Consider the following 27,200-nt stretch of genomic DNA (forward strand, 5'->3'; position numbering starts at 1 on the left):
ACATCAAAGAAATGAATTCCAAAGGCCAAGGGAACGTATCTAAATGTCTAAGCTGATTTTGTTGTTGCATGTTCTTTATACAACGACTAACATTAAAAAAAAAACATGTGAACAGGATGTGGGCATGATGATAGCCTACTGCTGGAAACAGTGGCTGTGGACACTGCAAACAAGCACCTACGATGTTAAAACTTTGAATGCTGCGCTGTTTTCGGAAGCTTTGGCTCAGAGTGCCAGCAATCTAGATCATTGTTGACGATATTTGTAGAGCCACAGTGTATTCTGTGTTATTGCTATGGACACATACTTTGGCTCGTTTGAAAGGTGATACTTTAAGCTTTCATTAAGCTTTCATAAACTTTTATTTCTACATGCCTCTGTTCCTGAGAAATCCCAATCTAAACAGTGGCTAGTTTTCATCAAAATCCCTGTTTTGTTTTTCTAGAAATGGAGATATAGTGTCTTTTATGAAATATGCGCTGTTTGAGCCTGTCACTCTTCTGACACTTACATTTCGGTCAAAGAACTTGTGTCAGATAAATATAGTTTTTCTGTTCATAAAACCACCTTTCTACTGCTGTCGGGCTCCATAATTCCTCCTCCTCTTGGTCAGTAACGTCTGTGACGCTATCACTAACATATTCGGCACTCTGGCAAGGACGTGCCCTCTTGCAAACGTAACTCGGCCTATCACCCAATCATCACAGATCAAAACAAAAAACGATGGTTCCATGCTATCCATGTGGGGTTACATGCCCACCAAGTTTCGTGTACCCCGGTCTTTCAGTGTCCCGGGAATCCTTGACGGAAATTTGGACATGCGAAAAAGAAAAAAAGAAAAAAAAATATCTTCGCTGCGCGGCGGTCATAATAAAATATAAAACACGCAAGGTAATAGTATATAAATGTTGGGGCAGCCGTGGCCTACTGGTTAGGGCTTTGGGCTTGTAACCGAAGGGTTGCTGGTTTGCGTCCGGTTCGATCCCCGACCAGTAGGAAAAATGTGGGCGGGGGAAGTGGTTGAGCACTGCTCTCCCATGCTCACATCCACGGCTGAATTGCCCTTGAGCAAGGCATCTAACCCCTCACTGCTCCCTGTGCGCCACTGTAGCAGGCAGCTCACTGCTCCAGGTTAGTGTGTGCTTCACCTTACTGTGTGTGTGCAGTGTGTGTTTCACTAATTCTAAAAAACAACTTGAACTGTTGAATGATTATACTAGTCAAGCACTCAGTGAACAGCAGCACTCTATGGAGATTATTGAAGTAGTCCCAAACTGTGCACACACACATATATTTCCTTTCAGGGCCAAAATGCCCGACTACAGGGCTCGATAGTCCCCCTCATGGAGTATTAACAGCCAAAATAGTTAACAGTCAGCACGTTGTATCTACTCCCAAACTGATACAGTGTTTGTGGACGTGGATCCGAAAATCCGTGTCAAAACTGATTTGGTGTAGTGTGGCTGTAGCCTCAGTGTGTGTGTGTGTGTGCCTGTGTCGAGATGCATGTTGGCACTGTGTCCAGTTGCAATATAGTTGAGAAAACTATGTGTGTCTGTGCCATTATTGATATTTAATATTTGGAAGTATGTGTGTGTGTGTGTATGTGTGTGTGTTAGAGGCATTCTGGCCCCCACCCTACCCCCAGCGATGAGCGGGTAATCCACCCCCCCACACACACACTACTTTGAGAGACTCTTTTATGAGAGGGACTGGTGCGACAGCGAGGACTGGTGTGAGGAGGCTGGGTGTTGGCACCCAGTTGACAGACCTTTTTAATTAGAGCCCTAGTGTGAAGGTATTCGCCTGTTGTTTCCTCCTCACCTACACACACACACACACACACACACACACACACACACACACACACATACCTTCACTCTCTCTCTGTCTCTCTCTCTCTCTCTCTCTCTCTCAGATTCAGTTGTGCTCAGTTTATATACCATGTAAATACCATGTGCATACACAAGGTCAACTAAAAAGAGGAATAAAAAATCATCTTTTGGAAATTGATCTTAATGCCTTAATTTAAATAATGAGGAAAAATCCAACCTCTAAGGACACTAATTTTCTTTGTGAATGAATAATATATCGTAATTAAATAAATGTTCTTCCTTAAAATACTGTGGCCATAAGTATACATACCCTTCCTGATAAAGTTCCCTTGGCCTTTGGAATTAAAAAAGGTACAGGTACTGGTACTGTACAGGGTATGTAAACTTATGAGCGCAACTATACTTACTTACTTAGGGCGCTTTCATACCTATTTTGTTCCGAATTACGGGCTGAATCGATGCAGTTTTTCTTCATTGTCCCCTGGGATCGTTTGTGTTCACATGGAAGCATTTATATCGAAAAAAATTATATAACAAACCCATGTGAGATTAAACGTTGGTCTACAAAGAAACCCACGCGCTTTTAAATTGTTCCCTGATTGGTCACATTTTACAGCTGAAGATACTATCCCGCAGTCACCTAACCCCACATTTAACGTGGGCTATTAAGAGCTCCATATGTGCGTGTGTGTGTGTGCATCCAAAGTCTAGGCTTCTCCCACTCTCTCCTGTTTTCGCACGTAACTCTGGTAAAGTTAACCTAAGTCATTTGCTTGAAATTCAAAACATAGGCTAGCTAGATATATACTCTGTTAAAAGTGGAATAAACTTGTAACCTAATGTGAAGGCCTACAGAAATGTAAGCACCAGCGAGTTGTTCCGCTACAACGGGCCGATTGCTTTCTCACTGGAAAGGAACCGCTCTAGAATTCGTTTGGAAACGAGCCGAGACCACCTCCTTCAAGTGGTTTCGGTCCGTTTGTTTTGTTCCGAAACAGAGTGTGGTTGCTGCTTTCACATATACTCAATCAAACCGATCTTTGAGGGGAAGCACTCCACATTCCGATTCAAAGAGCCAGGCATGAAAGTGCCCTTTCAATCATTTGGTTGACGCTTTATCAATAGTGACTTACGCCAGCTTACAAGGGCCAGTTTCCCCAGAGCAACTCGAGGTTAAGTGCCTTGCTCAAGGACCAGTGGTCGAATTTAACTTGTTGGCCTACTAGTCTAGACAATGTACTTTTATCCTACTGCCAGCCATACTTTTTCACCAGTGAAAATTAAACAGTGCAAAGACAGAAAGCAACATGCTGCGTTAGCCTAATAGATGCATTAGTCATTCGGTTATTCTCTGATAAAAGAAAACACTTCATGCCATGTGTGAATTTGAACTTAAAGGAGAATTCCGGTGTGATATTGACCTAAAGTGTGTTGAAACATGAGTTTGAACGTATGTCCCATAGCCCATCTCTGCTTGTCCCCTGCACTCCAAAATCTGGCGCTAGTTAGCCGATGCTACCAACAGCTTTTTCAATGGTGGTGCTTCGGCATCGGGCTAGCCATGCAAATCAATCACTGTTTTACACCATTTACCAGGCTCAATGTATCTCCACACTTCATTGGTAGACTTTCGAGGGCCCTGACATTTAAAATGAGACATTGAGAACTTTGAAAAAGCACTGGTAGTTTACTTACAAGACGATTTATACAGACAGTATCTTCACGAAGTTTAGCGTTTGCAGCCATCTTGAATTTAGTCCGCGATAAATTGGCGGCGAGTAAGAATGAACAGGTATGATAAGGGATCAGATTCCAAAAATAATTCCGTGGAAATGCATGGATTCCAGTTGCTGCTACTGGAAAAACTGGAATCCATGCATACGTTCACACTCAGTATCATGTTTCAACACACTTTAGGTCAATATCACACCGGAATTCTCCTTTAAGCGCTCGATTTGATACAGAGCGGTATTTTATCTTGAGACTATGTGATGTTGCCTATAAACTACATGTAACCTACAAAATGAACAGATCCCGTCACCATATCAATTATTCAGGGTTCCCACACAGAGTTGGTATATATCTGGTAATTAGCTTTTTTCATTTTCAATTTATTAATTTCCCACTCTAAAGATGTATAAGATTATTGTATGCTACGTGGCTGCTCTGAAATCATTTGTCGGTATTGTACCATTTATTATAGTAAGTCAGAGAAATTCAGATTATTTGTTAAAAAAAGTCAGGGAAAGATCATGGAGAGTGGGAACCCTGATTCTTATTTATCAATCAAACTAAGCTACATCGGAGGAAGCAAAGACAAGAAGTTGATATGTATGATATGATATGTAGCGTGAGATCTGTCAATTGCTTTTGTCTCACAGTAAATGCATGAGGCTTGACATGCAAGTTGGCTGACTTCTTGTAAATATCACCACATACTAGCTAGTAAATTAATTAGCCTAAGGCAAACGCTAGCTAGCAGCACGTTGCAGCAGGTGACAGGGCAGGGCAAACAGAAGTGGTGTTGTGGCTGGCGTTGCAGTGTGTGCATGTTTGCGTCGGTGTGTGCATGTGTCTGTCCCGCAATGCTCTGATATGAGGAGCAGGAGAGCTTCACCAACTATATTAACTATTTTGATACAAACGTTCACCCGCCATGTGGCCACTTGGCGAGTGCTAATCTCGAGCCATGTCAAGGACACAACAGTGACAGCCTGGAATTGAACCCTCAACTTTTCTGGCTACTGATTGCTACCCCAGCTAGCCACTATGCTACCACAGGATGTGTGTGTGTGTATAAGAACCAGATGTGTTTGCTCTATGAGGTCACACCCTCTCTATCCCGGCCCTTTGACGGACTCCGGGGTGTGCGAAACATCTGCTTCTGAGAACAAGGTCATCTCTTCACACACACATACACACACAAAGAGAGAGAGAGACTGAATCAGCATGCTGAGGTGTTTCCCTCTCTTGGACCATGTCTATGTGTGTGTGCTCTAAGCAGCACTGACCTCTCAGTCCAGCCCGTTTTGCTCTTTCGGTGTGTTTGCTAATCTACTTCTGGAATCTGCAAGCTCATTTCATAACCAGCTCCACTGGTTGCTCAATACCACTGGGAGCTTGTGTCTGTGTGTGTGTGTGTGTGTGTGTGTGTGTGTGTGTGTGTGTGTGTGTGTGGGTGTGTGTGTGTGTCTGAAAGAGAGAGAGAGAAGGAAAGAACCGTAAAGGAATAACTGGGTAAACTTCCCTGAAGGCTGCCTAAAGAACGCTGCACAGCTGCATTCCTCACAGGCTCATTGTGTGTGTGTGTGCGTGTGATGAGAGAGACATGCGTGCCTGGTCACCAGGTGACCTTTGACCTGTTTCAGCAGGCTGTCCTCAATCTCCTTCCCCGGTGTCATGGCTGACCAGTGTGTGTGTGTGTGACAGAGAGAGTGAGAGAAAGTCAGGCATTTTGCTGTTTTGAATGACTGATCTGTACACAGTAGTGTTTATATGGGATGTGCTGTTTTCTGAGGACAGATTTGTGCAAAGCATTGTGTCTGTGTGTGTACTGTCCACTAGACAGTTCTGATGTGGTGTGTGGAGTGAGCAGTGTGTTAAGAGAGCAAAGGAGGCCAGGACAAACCTGTCAGCCTCACTCTGACAAGGGCACACGTGCACGCGCGCACACACACAAACACACAAAACACACACACACACACACACACACACCTGTGTATGTCTGACAAATTCAGACAAATTCATGTCCTCCGCAGTATATGCGGATCTTGGTCAAATGAAGGTCTGACCCTTCGGGTGATTTTGATATGATGTTAACATGCTGACATTATGTGGTCATATGTGTGAACGACACCAACGCACATTAACGGAATCTCTGTGTGGTTGAACAGGTTGAAAATGGTTGAACACGAACATGAACAGAATCTCTGCATGTTCTTCGCTTAGTTCAGACATGAGCTCATTTACATAATGTCAGTCGGAAATACTAGGAGGGCAGTAGTGTAACAACCAGCTAAGTTCGTAATTCCAAATGGCAGGTTATGTTGTTCAGATATACGGCCCAACCACTTGACATCCACAGAACATGCAGACTTACACCTAGGTCTGAAAGCAGCTAGAAAGAGAATGAGATGTGTTTGTGTGTATGTGTGTGTGTGTGTGTGTTTGTGTTGCGTGTGTGTGTCGCATGTTTGTCTGTGTGTGTCGCGCATGTGTGTCTGTGTGTGCGTGTGTGTGTGTGTGCGTGTCTGACAGGGAAAGAAAGAGAGATCATGTGTGTGTGTGTGTGTGTGTGTGTGTGTGTGATGGAAGAGTAAAGAGGCCTTGTTGCCACGGGCAGTACAGGAAGGACGCAGCTGTTGCCCCTGTCCCTGAGTCTCCACTGAGATCACAGGAGGAGTGGGGCAGCGTGACAGTCCTCAACAGGCGCTGCTGACAGGTGGAGCTGTGTGGGGCTGTGTACTCTTCACTGACGCCTGAGCAGACATAACAAGCAATTCCTAAGGTCTCACATCAGCCTCCTGTGTTCAGAACTAGTTGCCTGGTATAACAACACCCAAATTCACCTCATGATTACTTCCTACTTAGCCACTATTGGTGCAAGCCAAGGCTTTTTCTAACACCACTGGCAGTAAGGCAACAATGTCTTTGACCTCAATGTTTAGTTTTACACATTCTTCTTACTCTAGCTCAAAATGTTTGATGTTTGCTAGTGTTAGTACTACTATTTACAGAACAGTATATTGTGTCATCTAGCTCCAGCACTGCTTTGATTGCTGTGACTATATTTCAGACAAGTCCTTCACTTCAGCATCATCAAACTTAGACAAAATTGATTGGTTGGCCCCTCGGAATGAGCTTGGACCAATAGGCACGCAGAACCAGGCCATAGGGCTAGGAGAGAGAAAGACAGCAACTGTTGAAAGAGAGTGACAATACTGAGGGTATTGTGTTGAAAGAGAGTGACAATACTGAGGGTAGCATCCCTTCTGAAGACATAAGCATTTTTCTAAAAGCAGAAATCAGCCCTCTGTCTTCCGTCTCTTCATGGGTAAGTGTACACTGCTGTCTGGTATGGCCTCTTATTCCAAACTCAGGCATGGCTCCTTTCCCTCTGCCTCCAGCAAGGCAGGAAGAATGAGACAAAAAAATGCTATTAAAGTCCTTCCTCCATTCCTCTGTGTACATGTGTGTGTGTGTGTGTGTGTGTGTGTGTGTCTGAGGTGAGATACCTGTGGGTGTCTGACTGAATTTACTTCACAGTGACCTAGTCACTCTCCATGATCAAACTCAATCCTCACTCTCACACGCACACACACACAAACACACATACACACATTATTCACACACAGAGTGAGACAGTGGCATCAGACACACATACTACGAACAAACCTTTGCAACACTGGTCCCAAGGCACATGTTTCACAGCTGCTGAGAACGGTTGAAAGAAAGCCCTCTCTTCTCATACACTCTCACACAAAGACACACACATCACACAACGCACACATTCTCCCAACAACAGTTTGTGAGTATGTAGGCCAGGGCTGATATGGCTCTGGTGTGCCAGGATGCTTACTCTCTCTCTCTCTTTCACTCTTCAGTGCTGCATCTGGCTGTGTTTGTGTTTTTAGTCTCATCTCAGGAGTGTATTCATTATTACTGAGATGAAAGTTTGCTGCTTCTGTGTCTGTCAGCACCCAAACAAAAGGCTTGTTCTCTTTCTTTCTCTCTCTCTCTCTCTCTTTCTTTCAGTCTGTGTGTTTTCCTCTCCTGAAAATCCCTCTGTGTTTGTATGTGTGTCTGTGTGCGTGTGTTCCTGAACATCCCTGTCCCTGTCTGAGTCACAGCCCAAACAACACTAAAAACAAATGTGAGCTTTCATCAGGGCTGCTCTCGGTTATTACAACTGATGTGGAACAGATTCTAAACACATCCTACATTAGAGCATATTCTTTCTCTCTCTCACACACACACACAAACACACACAAAGCCCTGCTGGAATAGACAACAGGGGCCGGTTGCACTAACTGGTCTTTGCTACGCCTGGTCCTAACTGCTATGTTGGTCTTTGTTAAGAATTTAGAATTGAATCTTCAGAATTGAACTTACGTCGGTTACACCAACTGCACATATGTCTAGGCTCCTAAGCTTAACTAGGCCCGGTCTTAGCGATGTGGATGCCTACGGAACAATGACAACAACCATTAACTTGCCTGTTGCAATGATTCTTTGCCATCTGTTAGGGCGACCAATATTTTCTTCCTGTGTACTACCTACCTACATTACTGGTACATTTTAGAACAGTATAACTTTCTGTTATCAGAAGTCTTCTTCTTCTTATTATTCTCCTAACCAAAATGTCTGTGTCTAATTCAGCTTCAGCCGTTTAATGTAGAAACTTCGTTCAAACTCTGTAACGTAGCTCTTGAAACAGGTTTTTTTTGGGGGGCAGCCATGGCCTACTGGTTAGCACTTCGGACCTGTAACCAGAACTCAAGGGCACTGCACGGCTGAAGTGCCCTTGAGCAAGGCACCTAACCCCTCACTGCTCCCCGAGCGCCGCTGTTGATGCAGGCAGCTCACTGCACCGGGATTAAGTGTACTACATACTCGCTGTACCCGACCGGTAGCGCGACAATGTGACGTCAAAATTGCGTAATTTCCTCTGTCGCACAAGAAATTTCAGCCTCACGCAGGCAGGTTGTGCACAGGAGATTTTTTTTCAGATGCGCGCGACAAGCAGGATGAGCTTGAAGCCAAGATCAGGGAGCATGCGTGCCTCTATACAGACATCAACCACATTCAGGCATTTCAAAAAGCTTAGCCCACATCTTAAATAAACATGTTTGAATAGTCAGTTTGAGAAGAGAGGGAAATTAACCTGGCTAGGTTACCAGCGAGAGTTAAGTTAATGAAGCTACCAGAGAGAGGGAATTAAGATGAAAGACCTAGGACCCAGGGACATGCCAATAAATCCAGCAAACGGTAACAAAGATATTTATTTTCAACCAAAGGATGTCTAAGACCTGAAAAAAAATCTCTTTCCACCTCAGGAAATTACACAAACTCATCTCTCAGCACCAGCCAGCTAGCTAAAATTTCCCTCGGGATGAATAAATATCTATCTATATCTATCTATCTATCTAGCTGCACACACCTTGGAAACTAGATGGTAATGATGGTAGTTGTGAATAGCCGCAACCAAAGTCTGAAGTATCATCACAGAGCGGAGTTTTTACTGCCATTGAGGCCGTGACGTCCCATTGTCGCGCTACCGGTCGGGAGTGGCGAGTATGTGGGACGCTTTAGTGTGTGCTTCACCACACTGTACATTGTGTGCTGTGTGTGTTTCACTAATTCACGGATTGGGATAAATGCAGAGACCAAATTTCCCTCACGGGATCAAAAGAGTACAGTATATACTTATACTTATACAATGTGTTGAACTTGGCAACTATTTCAACGTAATAAACCCGTTTAGAAATCATTTGGATGGTTAAATGACCTGTTCCAGTGAAAATGGTGACTTTTCCCGCTGCCCCTAGCGTCCCCAGGCGGAAAACCAACCTTGCAACATTGAGACTACCGTCCCGGAAAGAGTAGAGCTAGCTAGTGAGAAACAAGAAACTCGTTTTCAAATCGTGTTTCTTACCTTGTAACATCCACATTGTCTGCCGAACTTATGCTAACCGTTTTGGTAGCTTGTAAACAAATCCATGTGCTTTATCGTTACCTTTTTCCACAGTTTGAAATAGCATAATGCACAATTTCTCCAGCAGAGGGGGAAATCCTGCCAAGTTTCCCTTTAACAAAAAACTAGAAAATGTAATTTCGAGGAAAATACCAGTGCATGATGATGCAAAACATATATTAACATAAAATGCAAAACAAACTTTTATTTGGAAACAGTTGTGGGCAGAGGAAACAGTTGGTGGGAGTCATAGTTGATGACAACTGACAGTTGGAATGGCTGAACAGTTAAATAGTTGAGTAGTTTAAATGGTTACATTATTTAATAGTGAATTATAGTAGTGAGGACTTTTATTTTGAAACAATAAGATACAACTAGAAATGCAATTCCAAGGAATTACCAGTGCATGAAAATGCTAAAGTTGTGATGTAAAATATCATGTATAGTTAAAACAGATAATACAGAGATGGTTACTACGGTGATGCTAGGATAGACATAGTGGTTGCATAGCTTAATAAAAGTTGATAGTTTAAAAGTAGACTGTTCAAAAGCTGAATGTAGATAGTTTAAAAGTTGTTGATAGACAGTAGATAGTTTAAAAGTTGTTGATAGGCAGCTAGTTTAATAGATAGTTTAATGATAGTTTAATAGATAGTTTGAAAGTAGACTGTTTAAAAGTTGAAGGTAAATAGTAGTAAGTTGTTGACAGACTGGAAGTTTAATGAATGTTGATATTCAAATAGTTTAATGGCTGTGTATAGGGAGATATTTGACGATAACTGAAAGTTGGAATGGCTCTAATGTTTGCTAGCAGTTATGCTAAGATTTTTAACTAGGCTAACCATGCTACTTAGCTAATGTTGTATAGCAGTGCTAGCAATGCTAACATGCTAACCATGCTACTTAGCTAACTTTAGCGTTTTCTAGCAGTTTAATGAATGTTGATATTCAAATAGTTTAATGGCTGTGTATAGGTAGATATTTGACGATAACTGAAAGTTGGAATGGCTCTAATGTTTGCTAGCAGTTATGCTAAGATTTTTAACTATGCTAACCATGTTGCTTAGCTAATGTCAGTATAGCAGTGTTAGCAATGCTAACATGCTAACCATGTTACTTAGCTAACTTAGCTAACGTTTTCTAGCAGTTTTGCTAAACATGCTAACTATGCTAGCAATGCTACTTAGCTAACTTAACTAATGTTTTCTAGCAGTTTTGCTAAACATGCTAACTATGTTAGCAATGCTAACTATGTTAACCATGTGACTTAGCTAACCTAGCTTATCATTTTTAGTAGTTATGCTAACTATGCTAACTAGCATGCTAACAATGTTAACATGTTAACTATGCTAATTATGTGACTTAGCTAACCTAGATAATCATTTTTAGTAGTTATGTTAACTATGCTAACTAGCATGCTAACAATGTTAACATCTTAACTATGCTAATTATGTGACTTAGCTAACCTAACTAATCATTTTTAGTAGTTATGCTAACTATCCTAACTAGCATGCTAACATGCTAACTATGCTAACCATGTGACTTAGCTAACCTAGCTAATCATTTTTAGCAGTTATGCTAACTAGCATGCTAACAATGCTAACATGCTAACCATGTTACTTAGCTAACTTAGCTAATCATTTTTAGAAGATTTGCTAAAAATGCTAACTAGCATGTTAACAATGCTAACATGCTAACTAGCTACAGTGGGTAAGAGTCATAGTCGATGACAAGTAACAGTTACAATGGCTGAACAGTTAAAAAGTTCAGTAGTTTAAAGGGTTAAATTGTTTAATAGTGAAATATTGTAGTGAGGACTTTTATTTTGAAACAATTTTTGGCAGAGGAAGCAGTTGAACAGGATGTGTAGTCTTAATAGGGCCAGTTTGTATGCTTAAAGCCTGAGACTGGCAGTTGATCCAGGTGGCCTGAACACCTGCCATAGGATTCTAATTGCTTAACGGCCGGATTATGATGTCACAATCGGCAATGTTAAGCCTATGGGGATTTTTAAAAAGTTTTTCTTTAATAGTTTAAAAAGTATAAAAGTTTCAAAGTTGAAAAGTCATACCAACCCGATCTGTTTGAAGACCAACTTTTTACAAAGTTTGAATGAAGTTTCTAAGTTAAACTGTTCAAGAGAAATTGCGTACGGAAAAAGTGGTAAGCGGAATAATAATAAGAAGAAGTTGTTGAAGTTGCCTAGGAAGAACAGTACAGTGCATTTTCATGCACTGTAATAAAATACAGTTGCTGTTTTTTTTATCTGTGAATGATACCGACAAAGCCATATAATTATTGCCTGGCTGGGATAGTCATGTGTGTAGCTAAAACGATTGCTAGCGTGCAAACAGCCAACCATGAGAATGTTAGCAGTGTAGTTTGCACTGTAAATGACTGTGAGAAGTGCTTAAATTTTGACTTTACGCCTGCTATCATAAATGTACCAATTTCCGCCCCTTTCTTTTGAAAATTCGAAAACAAAGATGTTTTTTAATAATTCAAAATAATATTTGATTGATGAACCTGTAGATTTGAACAAAATCTGGTTTGGTTCTTAACGGGAGCTTTTACTGCCTAAAATATCCAATTTTGTTTACCATGCTCGGAGTTTGGTGCTAAGCTGGTGGGTGCCCTATTTCCGCCCACTCACTCGGCACAATGGTTAGACCGAGAATTTTCATCACAAAATCAAAATTCTGCTTGAGTGGTTTTGTACACGCAGCCTTACAACACTGTTTACAGCTCTTCGAGTCACTGCACAATGTCATTTTTGGTACAGAGATAATTTAGATACCCTTATGGGGTGGGTGCTTGCATTTCTTTAGGAATACACCGTCTTGGTTTGTATAGAAATGAATATCAAGTGACACATACACGTAAAACGGCAAAAATAGGGCATGGGCGGAAATAGGTAACTTTCCGATACCTATTAGGCATAACATTTACACCCAGTCTTAGCGAGAGAAAGGCTTAAGCCTAGAGGGTGCATCTATCAGGTTGGACTGTTGAGAACGCTGAGTTAAGACCGTTGTAGCTTAAGACCAGGCGTAAGCCCTGTTGGTGCAACCGGCCTCAGTGTTAAAGATTGTTCTGCCCTACTGGTCATGTTCTAGTCAAGTGTGGGCCAGGCATACACTATTTTCTAATTCTATCTCACTCCCATCTGGCCCTATCATGCAGACCAGTGTGTGTGCTGCTGCGCTAAAAGCTAACAGCCTTTCTTTCTCCCTTTATCTCTCTGAGCGGCAGGTTGCATATTGAATGTTTCCTGTGTTAAATATTGATCAGGTAATAGCACAAAGCAAGTCTGGCCCAGGGGTCTTGCCAGGACACACAGTGAAGGTTCTATTTTAAGAGAGACAGTTGCCTTCTTAAATTTGGTGTAACTGCACCGCTCACAAAGTTAGGTTTACGGCCTCGCCCGTAAAGCGGGTTAACTATGGTAGTGTGGGAGAGACAGAGTTACCGTTTTCAGCGAGATTCTGTCAATAAGGCGAAGGTTGTGCCTTTAACAAATCACAGCACTGGGTGGGATAGGGGGTGGAATGGGTCAGGACTGAAGCTGGAATGTGACGCTCTTGTCTTACACCCCCACACACTAGCCATAAAACTCTACCACACCAGCTGCACTGCGACACACACACACACACACACACACACACACACACACACACACACACACAGGCTCTGATTCAAATGGGAAGAACTGCTGCCTTTTAAGAAAGAAGCAAGGCAACAATTGCTGTTCTGAACCGATCACATCTTTTCACGCCTTCTAAGATACCTTCCAACTACCCCTAAGACAGTTGTTTTTGAAGGCAGCTGCGATGTATCCTCTATGCTGCCTATTACCCACAAATAGTGGCAACTCCCTCAAACTGCTGTGAAAAGTTTACACAATGGAGGATGAAACTCTTCTTACAGCTCCATTTTTTTGCTTAGATTTTTCAAAATCTAGCAAGAAATAAACACTGCACTATCTGATTAATTTTAATTGTTGTAATCATTGATAGTGTCTGGTGTGATTTATGTGCCATCTGTCAGACAACTTTTTAACGTTTGTCTGCTAGCTTATGTAATCTAGTTTGACATTATTGTTGTGTGCTAACGTCATACCATAGTGTCAACGTTATCTTAAAAGATCGTTTGAAACCATCGTTCTTAAAGATGCCTTAACTCCAAAGTCAAATCTTATGAGACACCTTTCTATTACAGTACGCCAGCAAGAGAAAAGAGCAGATGCCTTCCATTTAGAACACCCATAGTCTGGTGAACACAAGGAAATCTCTCTGTGGGCTGGGAAACAGGGATGGAAGTTTGAAACTCTGTGACAGCTGGAGAGCACATGAGGTTAGAATCAAGCATTAAGTCTGTGTGTGTTTAGGATGTGTTGTCTGTGTGTGTGTGTGTGTGTGTGTGTGTGTGTGTGTGTGTGTGTGTGTGTGTGTGTGTGACTCAGAGGGCACAAGCAGGCCATAGTGTGCTGAGAGAGACTTGCCACTTAGAGACTGGTTCCTATCCATGTGGCTGGCATCCTTTCTGTATAATGAGCAGCCTGGAGAAAGAGAGATAGAGAGAGATGAGAGATAAAACAGACAGGGGGAGGGGGAGAAACAGAGAAATTGAAACCAAGGGTGGTATGAACAGAGAGGATGAGGAAGAGAAAGAGTGAGAACGATAGAGAGAGAGACTTTGGAGTTGTCTTTTTCAGCTTTAATTGGGCTGGTGAACGCAGGGAGCAGGGTCCCCCTTGAAGTGCAGTGAAGGAGCAGCAGGCTTATTTCTGCTCAGCAGCCACCGAGGCTCATACGGGGACCACTACCCAGGTGGGGAGAGAGAGAGAGAGCAGCTTAGGTCAGAGGGTGCCCCTCTCTGCCCACTGTCCACACACCCTGAATAACAATATCAAATGTCAGCCACATCAACAGACACACACACAGCTACAGGTCCAACTTACCACACCAGCCCAGGCCAGTGGACCTGGACCATTACAGTGTGTGCGTGTTTGTGAGTTTGTGTGTGTGTGTGTGTGTGTGTGTGTGTGTGTGTGTGTGTCTGTTGTCTGTTGACTGAGGTGAGGGTATAGCACTCTGGCTGTGTGGATGGTCTACTAGCCAGGCTGCTGTACCCAGACCAGGCCAGACCAACCTGAACTGAGCTTTCGATGGGCTTGAGAGCTTGACTTGGTAGGACTGTAGGCTAGCTGCAGCAGGGCTGGCTTTGCCTTAGATTGGTTGTCATTGATCTCTTTCTGGTATCCCGATGCATTTCCAATTCCTCTTTTCCCGCAGTTGCATTGCATTGTTGTGATCTGCCAAACTACATAATATGGTTGGTCTACAAAGGTAAACAAAAGAAACATATTGCTCATTCACATAAATCTTCCCTCACAGCCTCATGTGCAGTGGAATATCCCCCACTTCAGTGATCTCAGCAGTGACGTATGGTACTTTAATGCTTCATTGAAAAGCTGAGTCAAGAATTAAATGGTGTAATTGATGTCTCCCCCCCATCTGTCTGCAGTAAACTCGGGCGATGGCATCGACTACAGCCAGCAGAAGAGAGAGAACATCGGCGACCTGATCCAGGAGACTCTGGAGGTGTTTGAGCGTTATGGCGGCGAAGATGCCTTCATCAACATCAAATACATGGTGCCCACCTATGAGTCCTGCCTGCTCAACTAAACCTACCCCCACACACACACACACACACATAAACACACACACACATAAACACACACATACATATAAACACACACACACACACACACACACACACGCACACACACACACACCTCCATCTCCACGGACTGAAGGCTCAAAGCCATGACTCATTGTACTCATTCTCACAAGAGTGTCATATAACCCATGGATTATTAAACCATATACTGCTCACATTTTTCTTTTTTATTTCTACACTGTTATCGGTGTTTTTATACCACTCACAGTATGTGTTTGTAAAAGAAGAAGAGTAGTAAATGGGGGAGGGGGGGCATGTTCAGGGGGCTACCTCTGTGCCATGGTGTTGTTTTTAAGAGGGGAGGGGAGGTAAGGGGAGGGAGTATGGTGGGCTTTAGGACCATGGGTGGCTGAGGGAGTGAGTCATCAGGGAGGCCTCTCCTGCACTGGTAGCCTGACTGTGTCCATCCAGCGCCACCAATTCTAAATTCAGCCCAATCCTCAAGCAGCCTCCCTGTGTGTGTGTGTGTGTGTGTGTGTGTGTGTGTGTGTGTGTGTGTGTGTGTGTGTGTGTGTGTGTATTGTGGCAAGGTTTAAAGTGAGATTCCACAGGAGAGTGGGTGTTGCTGAAGGAACTGTATAGATACACACACACACACACACACACACACACACACAAACATCATACAGTAGATACACACTCATATGTATGCAAACCAGTACACACACATACAAGCACACAGGCAGGCAGACGCATGTTCCCATGCTCAGAGGAATGAGGCTTAGCCACATTGCAGAAGGTTCCCTCACTGCTTCAGAATGAGGGAACCTGATTATGTTTTTTCACCTCTGTGCCTCTCACTCATCTTATCTGTATCTTCTATGTGGGTGTGTGTGTGCGTGTGCATGTGTGTTTCCAGTGCAATGGAGTGTGCATTGTTGGTAAGCATGTTAGTTGTCTGTCTGTGTGTGTGTGTGTGTGTGTGTGTGTGTGTGTGTGTGTGTGTGTGTTTGATAGTGGGGTAAGCATCTGTGTATGTTTGAGGTGAATGCTGTGCATTTTTACTGGTAAGAGGTGAGATGTTGTGTTTTGCATGGGACTGATGCTAAGAAGGCTCCTGGTTGCCAATTAGCCTCTCAGTCTGACAGCCCAGCATACAACCCCTCATCTGCTTTGCTCTCTTCTCCTTCTCTCAAGTATCATTCACACAGGAAAGCAGTAAAGTACCAGTTAAAAAAAAAAAAAGATACCTTTAACACTCAGCTCTAATAGATAACTTTAACTCTAAGCTCTAATTTTAAATATGCATTGAAGAGTATATGTTTAAAACTAGGTAACATCAGCTAGGTAACATTAACAATGCAGACTAACAAAAGTACAGTTAGCATAACAACTAACATTAATGTTAGGTAAAGAGCAAAAGAGAATCGTGCCATGAACATAGCCTGAAGCAAAGGTTAATGTCTCAAAATCAGGCTCAAAGTGATCGCAGCCACTTGTGGCTACACACAGACATAAAATAATCCTGAGAGAAATTATGAGTTTGAAATGTCTGATATTAGTGTACCAAGTGAGTTCCCCCTCCCCTTTGGCCTTCACACACACACACAGGCTCTCATCATTCCTCAAGTCACCTCACCTCCCAGGCATGTCACAATCACCTCTCTCTCACACACACATAGACACACACATACATACATACCTGCTACTGTATAGCTTTGTGACATAAGCAACTGGCCCCTCACACTCACAGCCCATGGGAAAGACTTCCTGGAACTGTGAGCATGTTTTTCAGGAGGATCTGAGCCTCAACACTCGTAAACTACACAGTGGGGTTGGGGTTTTTTTTGTTGGGGGTTGGGGGTGGTGATCAGGGAAGGAAGTGAACAACAGAGTAGTTGTGTGAAAGAGTGCCGGCATTTATGGATGATGACATCACTGTCCCTAGAGGCAGACGCTGTGCAGGTCTGTGGCCTGGTAACATTCCATGGCACATATTTAAGTGTTTACACACATGTGGATGCACACACACGCATATGTCAATTTCAAATACACTGCAGTGTCCGTTCAAAACATGCTTTTCCTGTAGAAAACCCATAGCCCAATTACATGCCCACAGGCCTGCTTTAAAAGTGGGATGATAGGGAAAAACATAATTCCAGCTAAGCATTCAATAATGAATATAAAATATTATTATATTATATTATAATAGACATGCAGTAGTCTAAGAAGAATTTAAGCATTGCTGCATTTGCAATTTTTTACAGATCAGAATGACAGACTAACAGGAAGGCTACACCGGGTCCACAGCTGAAGCGCTCCGTTCTCGGAGTGTAATATAGTAAAATAGGTACACTATGCAGGTTTAGGTATTTTTGGCCACTGTAAAGCTCCCTCTAGAGTCACAATATTTTTATTTTTACTCTGCTTTTGTAAATAGCAAAGTTCTCGTGACTTATCCCCCATTACACAATGACAGTGTTTTTGTTGTTGAGGTGAAGGATTAACAACGGGCAAAAACTATCTCCAAAGAGCTTTATCTACGGACAAGGTAATGTTTCACGATTCTCGCAAGATTTTTTTGAGAATTCTTGCAGCAAACGGAACGCTTCAGTTACATGCCCGGTGTAGCCTGCCTGTAACAGTAGGCCTAACAGCCGTTTTGAGTTGATGCTATGTTTACCCTAATAATAACTTGATGATAGAGAAGACAAACACCAGTATGAAATCAGTCGGACAATCAGTTCAAGAGATATGCAAATAACACACACACAAGCACACACACAGACGTTCCTGTCATTAATAGATGCACACATACACACCCACATGTATGCACACACACTCATTGATACCAGTGCATACACATGCATAGACGTGTACACACACACTGGCTGATACATATGTACACACATATGCAAACACACAGTGGGGACAGTCTGATTCTATAGCATAACCCTTCAGACTTATGGTCCTGGGCCAGACACTCATGTGTGCGAATACACATACACACACACACACATACACACAGTTCTCTATAGACCCTTTCAACAATTAAAAACAAAAACAATGCTTGAACGTTCTATTTGGGCCCCAATCTACTTCCTCTGCATTAAGATAACATATGGAATGTTAAAAAGGAAGCCTTGTGGGGCCAACTATGCTGCTGAGAATGGAACTCTCTTGAAAGGGTCCATACATGTGTGCCACCCTACTCAGCCTCCTCACTCATCTCATTGCAAGCCCAAATCCGGGTTATGTCTTGTGGGGCACTCCCTACATCCAACCACCCCCACCCCCCTCTCTCTGGCCACCACCGCAACTTGCCCTGCCACTGCCTGGGCAGAGATGCTGGAGAAGATGAGATTATTTCCCCAGCGCTCAGCCTCACTGACCCATACACACCGAAACACATTTGACAACGCAGCACGTACGCATACACTCACACATATGCACACTCAACACAGACGCCCCCCAGGGGTGCGCCCTGAGCCCGCTGCTCTACGTCATCCACACACGCGACTGCACAGCCTCCAGCAGTTCAAACTCCATCAAGTTCGCAGACGACGCCGTGGTACTAGGTCCAAACTCGGAGAACAATGAGCAGGGCTACCTGAACCAAGTGGAAGACCTGGTACTGTGGTGTCAGACCAACAACCTGGCCATAAATGCCAGCAAGACGAAAGAAATGGTGTTGGACTTCAACAGGAAGCAGGGCAGTGGGCCCACTTACCATCACCGGAAAGCCTGTGGAGAGGGTCCCCAGTTTTAAGTACCTTGGGGTGCACCTCACTGAGGACCTCATCTGGACCCTGCACACAGAGCATCTCACAAACAAAATCCAGGCAGTGGCTGTACTTCCTCTGGTGGCTGAGGAAGTTCAAGGTCTCCCCCTCCATTCTGAGGACCTTCTACTCCTCAGCTGTTGAGAACATTTTCACAGGATGCATCTCTGCCTGGTACGGGAATTGTACCGTTCGAGACCAGGATGCAGAGGGTGGTGCGCACAGCCGAGCGAACCATCAGAGCCTCCCTTCCCACTCTGAAAGACACCTACAGCAAGAGGGTGAGGTCGAGAGCCAAATAGATCATGCCGGATACCTCTCACCCAAATAAGCCTCTGGCCTCTTCACCCTGCTGCAGTCGGGCAGACGCCTTCACTGTCTCAAAGCAAAGACAGAGAGACTGAGGAAGAGTTTTTTTCCTCAGACTAATAATAAGCATTTAGACTGCTAAAGTCAGAGGAAATGTAGCTGGCATTTCACAGGCCATTTTATGTCATTTACACTCTTAAATCCATCTACAATTTTGTGAGGAACAGAAATACAACAGAATACCCCTTTTTTCATTTCACTGCATGTAAAACCTTAAAGCGTATGTGACAAATAAAAGCACTTGACTTGACTCACATAGACACACACACACACACACACAAAAGTCCCTTATCCTCTCTTTGTTAATAAAGGCATTACGTCTCATTTCATCTGTGGCCATTCGCATTGCCACACCACACACCAGCAGAGAGAAAAAGATGGGCAGACTCAGAGAGAGGGATGGAGAGGGGAAGAGGGGCCAGGCTTAGTGGTTTGACACACATCAGTAGGTCACATGATGGAGGCTAATTTGCGTGAAGAATAGGATGAGGGTGTGGAACAGGCTGCTTGACGACGCTGAACACTGGATGATTGACAAGCAGAAAAGCACTTTCCTGAGACAAGAGACTCCAAACTGAGCTCCACTCAAATACACACACACACATACACACATTTGCATACACACATCCTCACACACTCTCTCTCACACACATTCACAGTGAAGCAAATATACTCACACACACAAACAAACATGTGCATGCACGCACACATATACTCACTTCACATACTCACATGCACATAATGGTGACACACAGACACATGGTGATGCACACATAAACTGATCCACACACACACATGCACACATAAAAATGTTGACACTCATAGACACTCATACAGACACAGGTGAGAATGTGTGCGCACACACACACACACATTAGAACTCACAGCACAGCACTCAAGTAAGAAGCAGGCTTAAGCGCAAGCCTGGTGCTCAGCACCGTGAGCAAATAAAGTGTGTTTCTTATGCCCATGTGGTGTACCCTGAGATGTGTGTTTACGATCATCATCTGTGTGTGTGTGCATGTGTGTGTGATGTCGCAGGAGGGCTTGTCTGATCAGCCACACACAGGCACACTGGTGTGGAGAGCCCAGCATGAAATGAAATGAGTTGAGCACTCTATCCTGGAACTGAAATGGGCCACACTGCACACACAAATACAAACAAACACACACACAAAACACAGTAGCAGGGCAGTATAGCATATATCAAAGATAGCTCTTTTGTATCTTTACCTTTTTCTTTTTTGTGTCCAAAGCTATTTTCTATCTTCCCCCTGCCTTCTCAAAGGGTGTGTGTGTTTGTGTGTGTGTGTGGGGTGAAGCTGCTAGATGCATGTTCCAAGCTGGCTCCCCCTGTTCCCCTGCAGCTGGTGCTGGGGCGATAGGGCTGTGTGAGGAACACCTCTTCTCCCTTCTCCCCTGATTCAATGGAGTCAGGGCCCTTTCTGGAGGATTTGTTTGATTCGCCCTCTGCTTGTGCTCTTGCCGCCGCTGCTGCTGCTACAGTGCCCACTGGGCAACAAGAGGATCACATCGATCGGCCTGCCCGCCATCACAGCATTTACTGATATCACACACACACACACGCACATGTACACACACGCACAAACACCTACACACACAGATCCTCCTACCCCTCTCTAAGGGTGTTTATGATACCACACTTGTGTTGAGGAGATTAAAGAGATGTTTTGCCCTCACCAAAATAGTCCCGGGCCCTAAATCAAAGGTATGAAAGTGCTGCTCCTATTTATGCCTGGTCTCACAGCTGTTTTCATGTGTTTGTGTTTATGTTCATGTGTAATGCAGGTGTGTGTGTGTGTTTGTTAGAGATAGATTTTGGATTTGTGTTAGTGGGAGGGTAGCATCCTACCCAAGAGCACTCATCAGAGTCTTCCCCTGCTTCTGAGCAATGATGTGGAGTTTTTCATAGGTTTTTCTCTGGGCACTGCCAGAAAGAGTGGGAAGACTCTTCATGTTCCATCAAAGCGAGGGATAAATCACTGCTTTTTAATATTTCCCTGCCGTACCTGCAATTTCCCCCTGCGCATTTTGCATGCAGTACAATTTGTCTGTTCTGTAAGATCCAGTAAGGTCTATTTGGCCTTACAGGTAGCTCTCAAACACAGATGCCTCTGCTGACGCTGGGTTTATTAATGTGTAACTATGAAACCTTTTTCCCACGAGTCCAGCGCTAGCCCCTAAGTTACAGTACAGTGTGGTCCAGTCATCCTCCACACATACAAGTGGCCAAATGTGTGTGTGTTTGTGTGCCTGTGTGTGTATGTTTGTGTGTGTGTGTGTGTGTGGGGGGTGGTCTTTGTCTTGCCTTCCACCTTCACACACACATATACACACACACTTGCACTCACTCAACCTTGAAGCCAAACAATGAACAATTGAAGTTACCCAACAGATTAACCCATGGGCTTTTCGGTGAACCATTGGTTTCATACTGAAACACACATGCAAAATGTGTATGTATGAGGGTGTGTGTATATGTCTTTGTATATGTTATATGCAAATGTATGAGGCAGGTGCATGCATGTGGGTGTGTGTTGTTTATGTGAGTGGGGTTCAGTGTATTTTGTGTGTAGCTAAAAGAGCTCTAGAGGAGTGAGTGTGTGTTACTGTTAGGTGTGTCGCTGGGGCCTCAAGTGTTCCCTGTCAGAGGGTGTTTCTGGAAGAGTACCCCCACCTTACCTACACACAAACACACACACACACACAAACACACACACACATACACGTGCGTACACACACACACACACATACTGCCTGCTCTAATCCCCCATCCAGGGCCTAATCCTTGGCATCATGGTCGGAGCTGCAAGGTGAGGCGCTCCAGACCGGCACCGCGTTCCCGAGCCCACCGCTCCTTACCCTGACGCTCCGGAATCCCATTCGCTCGGCCGGAACAGGGGGTATTAATAGCGTAGCATGCTGTGCCCTCTACAGAATGTGTGTGACTGCGATAAACCCTTGTAGCCCCCACCCCACCCACTTTACACATACACACACAGACACACACACACTCCCGAACACAACACAGGCATCCCTTACATACACACACACACAAACACCCCCTTGCACACACACTCATACACATGCATAAGTAGAAGGTGACTCATTTGGCATTAGTGGCCTGGGGAGCTGACGAGCATCCTTGTGAGCATCTCTTCTGTCCCGTCATGGCTGTGGCAGCCCAACAAAGGCCTCCACACGGACAGCAGCACAGCGAACAAAGCCAGCCCCTAAAAGCACACCGGTGAGCCATTACAGGAGATGAAGACAATCCCATCACAGAGAGAAGGAGAGAGAGGGAAGTAAGGAGAGTAATAGAGGAGAGAGAAGACGAAAGATGTGTACAAACCAGGAGTGACCATAGGGAGGGAAGAATGAATGTGGGTGTGTCTGTGTGGGGAGTCATCACAGCAGCAGGATGGATGAGAAGATGGGAGCTATTGTGTCACCTGGCAGGAGTGAACCATTTCGCACACACACAAATGCACAGACACGTACACACTAAAGGCTCTGGCATGGTCCCAAGGCCACATTTGCGCGCTGTCCAAGGCGTAAGGCCATTTTTGCCGTGGGCGTGAAGCATACCCAATTTCTGCTGTCCTGAATGCGTTTAAATCGTTAAGGTTAGCCTGCGCACTCACGGATTAACTGTGATACTCTGCCCCACCAACTGGGGGCGGTGCGTCGAGCCTGAAAGTAGGACACAACCACCAAAGAAGCCTGAAACGCCTGAAGAAAAGAAGAACTTGGGATGCGAAAGCACTGAATGAAGGAAGAGCTGATGAAGGAAAAAAGCACCACGAAAGCACGCTCAGCCTGTCTGCTGGGAAGTTTGATAAGCTGGCCCATCGTGACGGCTCCATTTATCATCCACCAGAACACACACAGCACACCTGTTGGTATAGCTGAGAGACTAGCTTAACCTACTTTCTTAATAGGCTACTTAGCCTATAGCTATAGCTTAGCCTATAGCTAAGTGACTCGGTGCTGCGAGGGCAGCAATATTGGTGCGATACAAAGTAAAGACATTTTTCTAAACACAGCAGTGTCATGGTAAGAAAGAGTTGTGCTGTACAGATGTCCTCAATTAAATTTGTATTGAGTCTTCACACCTGCCTCATACCAAAAAGTATGAACCAAAAACCTGTAAATATGACGTGTCAATAAAAGTTTTGAAGTAACTATTTGTGTTCATAATGTATAATGTCTCACTGTGATAATGGGTGTATTTAGAGCTTCAATTATTATTATGATAACGCATTATCTGGTGTTGACAGGCGAGTTTCGAGATTTGAGTTCAGCATTGTTCAGGAGTAGGCTAGGTGATAATGATTGCACCTGGGAGAGGTAGGCTACATTCCTTTATTATTATAATCACTATTATGATAACGATTATATCTGGAACAGGCGAGAATGCATCTCGATCAGCAAGTGTTACTGGGTTTAGCCTGGCGTTGTAGATAGATACCAAAGATTCTAAAGCTCTGTTCTAGAATCTTTGATAGATACCTTTATATGGCTCTGGGTTTCGCGATTTGATTTCAGCATACGCTCATTTTTAAAAGATGCATTTAATCCGAAGTCATGTCAGCTCTCTATGCAAGGAGTAGGGCTGTCACTTTTTATTCGAACATGGCGTGAAATATCTGTAGTCGAACTATAAATAAACTATTCGGTTTTTAGTGCTGTGTAGCGCATTTCTACAGTCTATGATTAGTTTTATTTTATTGTTTGCCATCTCATTCAGTGCTATATGATCCAGGGCTCATGACCAAATCAAGCCAATATAATAGCCAGTAGCCACAATGAGCCCATGCAGCCACCCTGTTTCGACAATCAAAGGTAACGCACAGAACGGCCAGCAGACAGATAATTACGTCCCCAACTCATCTAAAATGTGGTGTCTTGAAATACTTTGGGTTCTACACCATAGATGGTAAAGTGACCGTTAAATATAATGTTAAAGAATGTATCTGTGGATTGTGGCTTTACATCGGTGAAGTTGACTCCATGTCGGTGTGTCACGTAACTCAAAGCCAGGCAAGCTGAGGACAGGCTCTGTTCCATCGTCGTTATGGTAACCAAACAAGTCTTCTTCTGTCTAGGTTTGTTTCTAGGTTTAAGTGTTGTTCTTCTATGTGGTCCACCTACTGGAAGTGTTTACAGCAGTTCCGTTTCACATGCGCATGCAGTCTACGTCACTTTGACGCACGGTCTTAAATTTCGGTCGACTCAAAGACGCGACGCATGCTGTAAAAATGACGCAATTCTCGTCACGCTCTCACCAGTGCCGCGTGCGCGGGACGCAGACGCGGGACCGTACCATAGGCTTTACACACACATGCATACCCATACAGACACAGAGAGAAAGAGATCCAGAGTCAGCCATAATGTAAGTGCCAAGTCAGGGAGGAACTGGCTACTGTAGGCTGCTCTGCACTCTTCTGCTCTCTCTCTCACACACACACACACAATAAAACAATAGCAACTGGAGCCAGTGATCACTTCGCTCTGCTGATAGAAATATAACCGTCCGTGTGTTTGTTTGTTTCTGTATGTATGTGTGTGTCTAATCCTGTGTGTGTGTGTGTCAGTGTGCATGCGTAAATGGAATTTCCCAGTAGCTTCTTGCATCAGTTTGCTAGTGCTGTCCTCAGTGGGTAGGTATGTCTCTCTGGATGCTCCCATTGTACAAAGGAAAAGGTGCTCAACAGACCCACACACACACACATACTCACTTGCACACTCCCATACAAACTACACTGACACAGACACACACACACATACTCACTTGCACACTCCCATACAAACTACACTCACACAGACACACACACACATACTCACTTGCACACTCCCATACAAACTACACTAACACACACACACACACACACACACTGGCTCTAATGTCTCTACATGACGCTCTCAAAAGGAAGATTGTTGGAGGCAACAATGAAGGAGGTGAGTGCAGCAGCACGACGATAAACAGTCCGCTGGGAACAATCCGCTGGGAACAATCCGTCTTGCCTGCACCACCCTAGGCGGCCGGACACACACTCCAGCCACGGCTCCAGGGCACATGCTGGATCCACCTCACTGTGGTGATTTATCTATCTCCCTCTCCACTCAGCTCAGCACAGTGTGTGTGTGTTTGCACAGCCTGGCCTGGCGCTCCACAGCTCAACAACACGTGGCTTTATAGCCAGTGTCTCTATTAGTTTTGAGCATCGGGAGAGCGAGTGATTGGGAGGACGAAGAGATGCAGTGGTTGCAGACTGAGCAGAGCCAAGATTCAGCATCTGCTTCTGACTGTCAGCTTTGATGCCACTGTCTCTTTTGTGTGTGTGAGAAAGTGTGTGTGTGTGTGTGTGTCAGAGAGAGAGAGAGAGTCGTGTTGGGATGTGCTCTGTCTGTGGTTGTGTGTGCGTTGTTTGAGTGAGAATTTTTAGTGTGTACTGCTTGTGTGCACTATTTTCTTTTGGGGCTTTTGTTGCATTAGTTTGCATCAAAGTGGGCTTTCTTGTGAGGATGACACCGACCTGGCTCAGAGCGTGTGATCAACGTCAACTGTCTGTCTTCCCTTCCGTACCTCTTCTCTTCCTCACCCGCGGGTCTTATCACAACACACTGTAAGGCCTCTGCCACCCACCAACATCCACTTATCTGCCCCTAGTCCAACCAAACGGCCGCATTTATAATTACCAGGGCCTTTCTCTCTGTGTGTGTGCTGCTACCAAACAAGGACAAGGATTCGTATGGTTGTCCTCTATTCACCCTCTTAACACTCTCTCTCTCACACACACAAAAACACACACACGCACACATTGACCTTGTGTTGGGTAAGTGAAAGCTGTGTAATGTCTTGGTTGTGGATGTCACTAATCTCTAAGCGTTTCCATGAGAGTGATCTGCAGCTGTCCCTGTCTGCTTCAGTGGCCATGCCTCCCATTCCAAACTCGGGGTACACAAGCAGTCGGACAAAGTGGCAAGGTGACCCCCACGCTGGCAGTCTTCAGACTCCTCCAACACAGACTCTCTCTCTCTCTCTCTCTCTTACTCACACACACACACACAGTACATAAACACATAAACACACACACACACACACACACATATATATATCCAACATCAGAGGGGGGCCCCTACAGGAGTTATTTCGGGGCCTTATTGTGGAGCCACAATGGCGCGTGTGTATCACTCATCGGTCCCCATATTTGGGCCCCACCTCCAGTCGAGGGGCCAACAGCACAGCCTGACAAAGAAGGGGAGTGGAGGAATGCTTGCTGGAGAGAGAGAAAAGAAAGAACAAAACAGGTGTGTTGGTTGTAATCCGTATCTCGACCCTAACCCGCTGAAACAAGGAGGCCTTTGGCCCTACCAAGAGCTACAGCAAAAGCAAAGGGCAGCCGCAGTGTGTGTGTATGTGTGTGTTGGGCAGTGTTTTTTGATTAGGGCTCTCTCGGCAGTAGCTTGGGCGGGGAGAGCCGCATCCATCATGTGATGCCTGTCACCACCCTGCTTACTGGATTAGGACCCTAATCCACCTCCCCTCCAGAGCAAAGAAGAAGGGAGGAGAGGGAGTGGGAGGTGTGCTGGGGGGGCACTGCATGGACCACTAGGGCCACACACCTCTCCTCCAGCCTGTGCTCTCCAGCAGGAAATCACCTAAGCCACCAGTCACCTTTCCCCTGGCATGGCAGCACTTCCTTTCCCCCATAACTTCCCTCCCCACCCTCCCCAGTTCCTCGCCTTAGCTAAACCTGGAAGTTTAATCTCAGAAATGGAGGGTCCAGGGCCAGCCAGGCTGTGCAGCGCACC

The 27,200-nt window shown here is 44.5% G+C and overlaps 1 protein-coding gene across 3 annotated transcripts in view; it reads left to right on the forward strand.

Annotated features, from left to right (window-relative positions):
• pacrg (PARK2 co-regulated) overlaps nt 1-15,425 on the forward strand; it is a 195,370-nt gene extending 179,945 nt beyond the window's left edge. Inside the window, exons 5-6 of one of the 3 annotated variants that reach the window (XR_007191832.1) lie at nt 13,747-13,881; nt 15,055-15,135. Coding sequence is in view for 2 of the 3 variants with exons in the window: in XM_048227909.1 (XP_048083866.1) it covers nt 15,055-15,215 (161 nt within the window). In the remaining variant the exon portion in view is untranslated. Of the gene's footprint in view, nt 1-13,746; nt 13,882-15,054 lie in introns of all 3 variants that reach the window. The other 2 variants (XM_048227909.1, XM_048227911.1) reach the window with 2 other exon arrangements.
• Nucleotides 15,426-27,200: the final 11,775 nt, after the last annotated feature.

This window comes from Alosa alosa, chromosome 19 (genome assembly GCF_017589495.1).
Source record: "Alosa alosa isolate M-15738 ecotype Scorff River chromosome 19, AALO_Geno_1.1, whole genome shotgun sequence".
NCBI classification, from domain to species: domain Eukaryota; kingdom Metazoa; phylum Chordata; class Actinopteri; order Clupeiformes; family Clupeidae; genus Alosa; species Alosa alosa.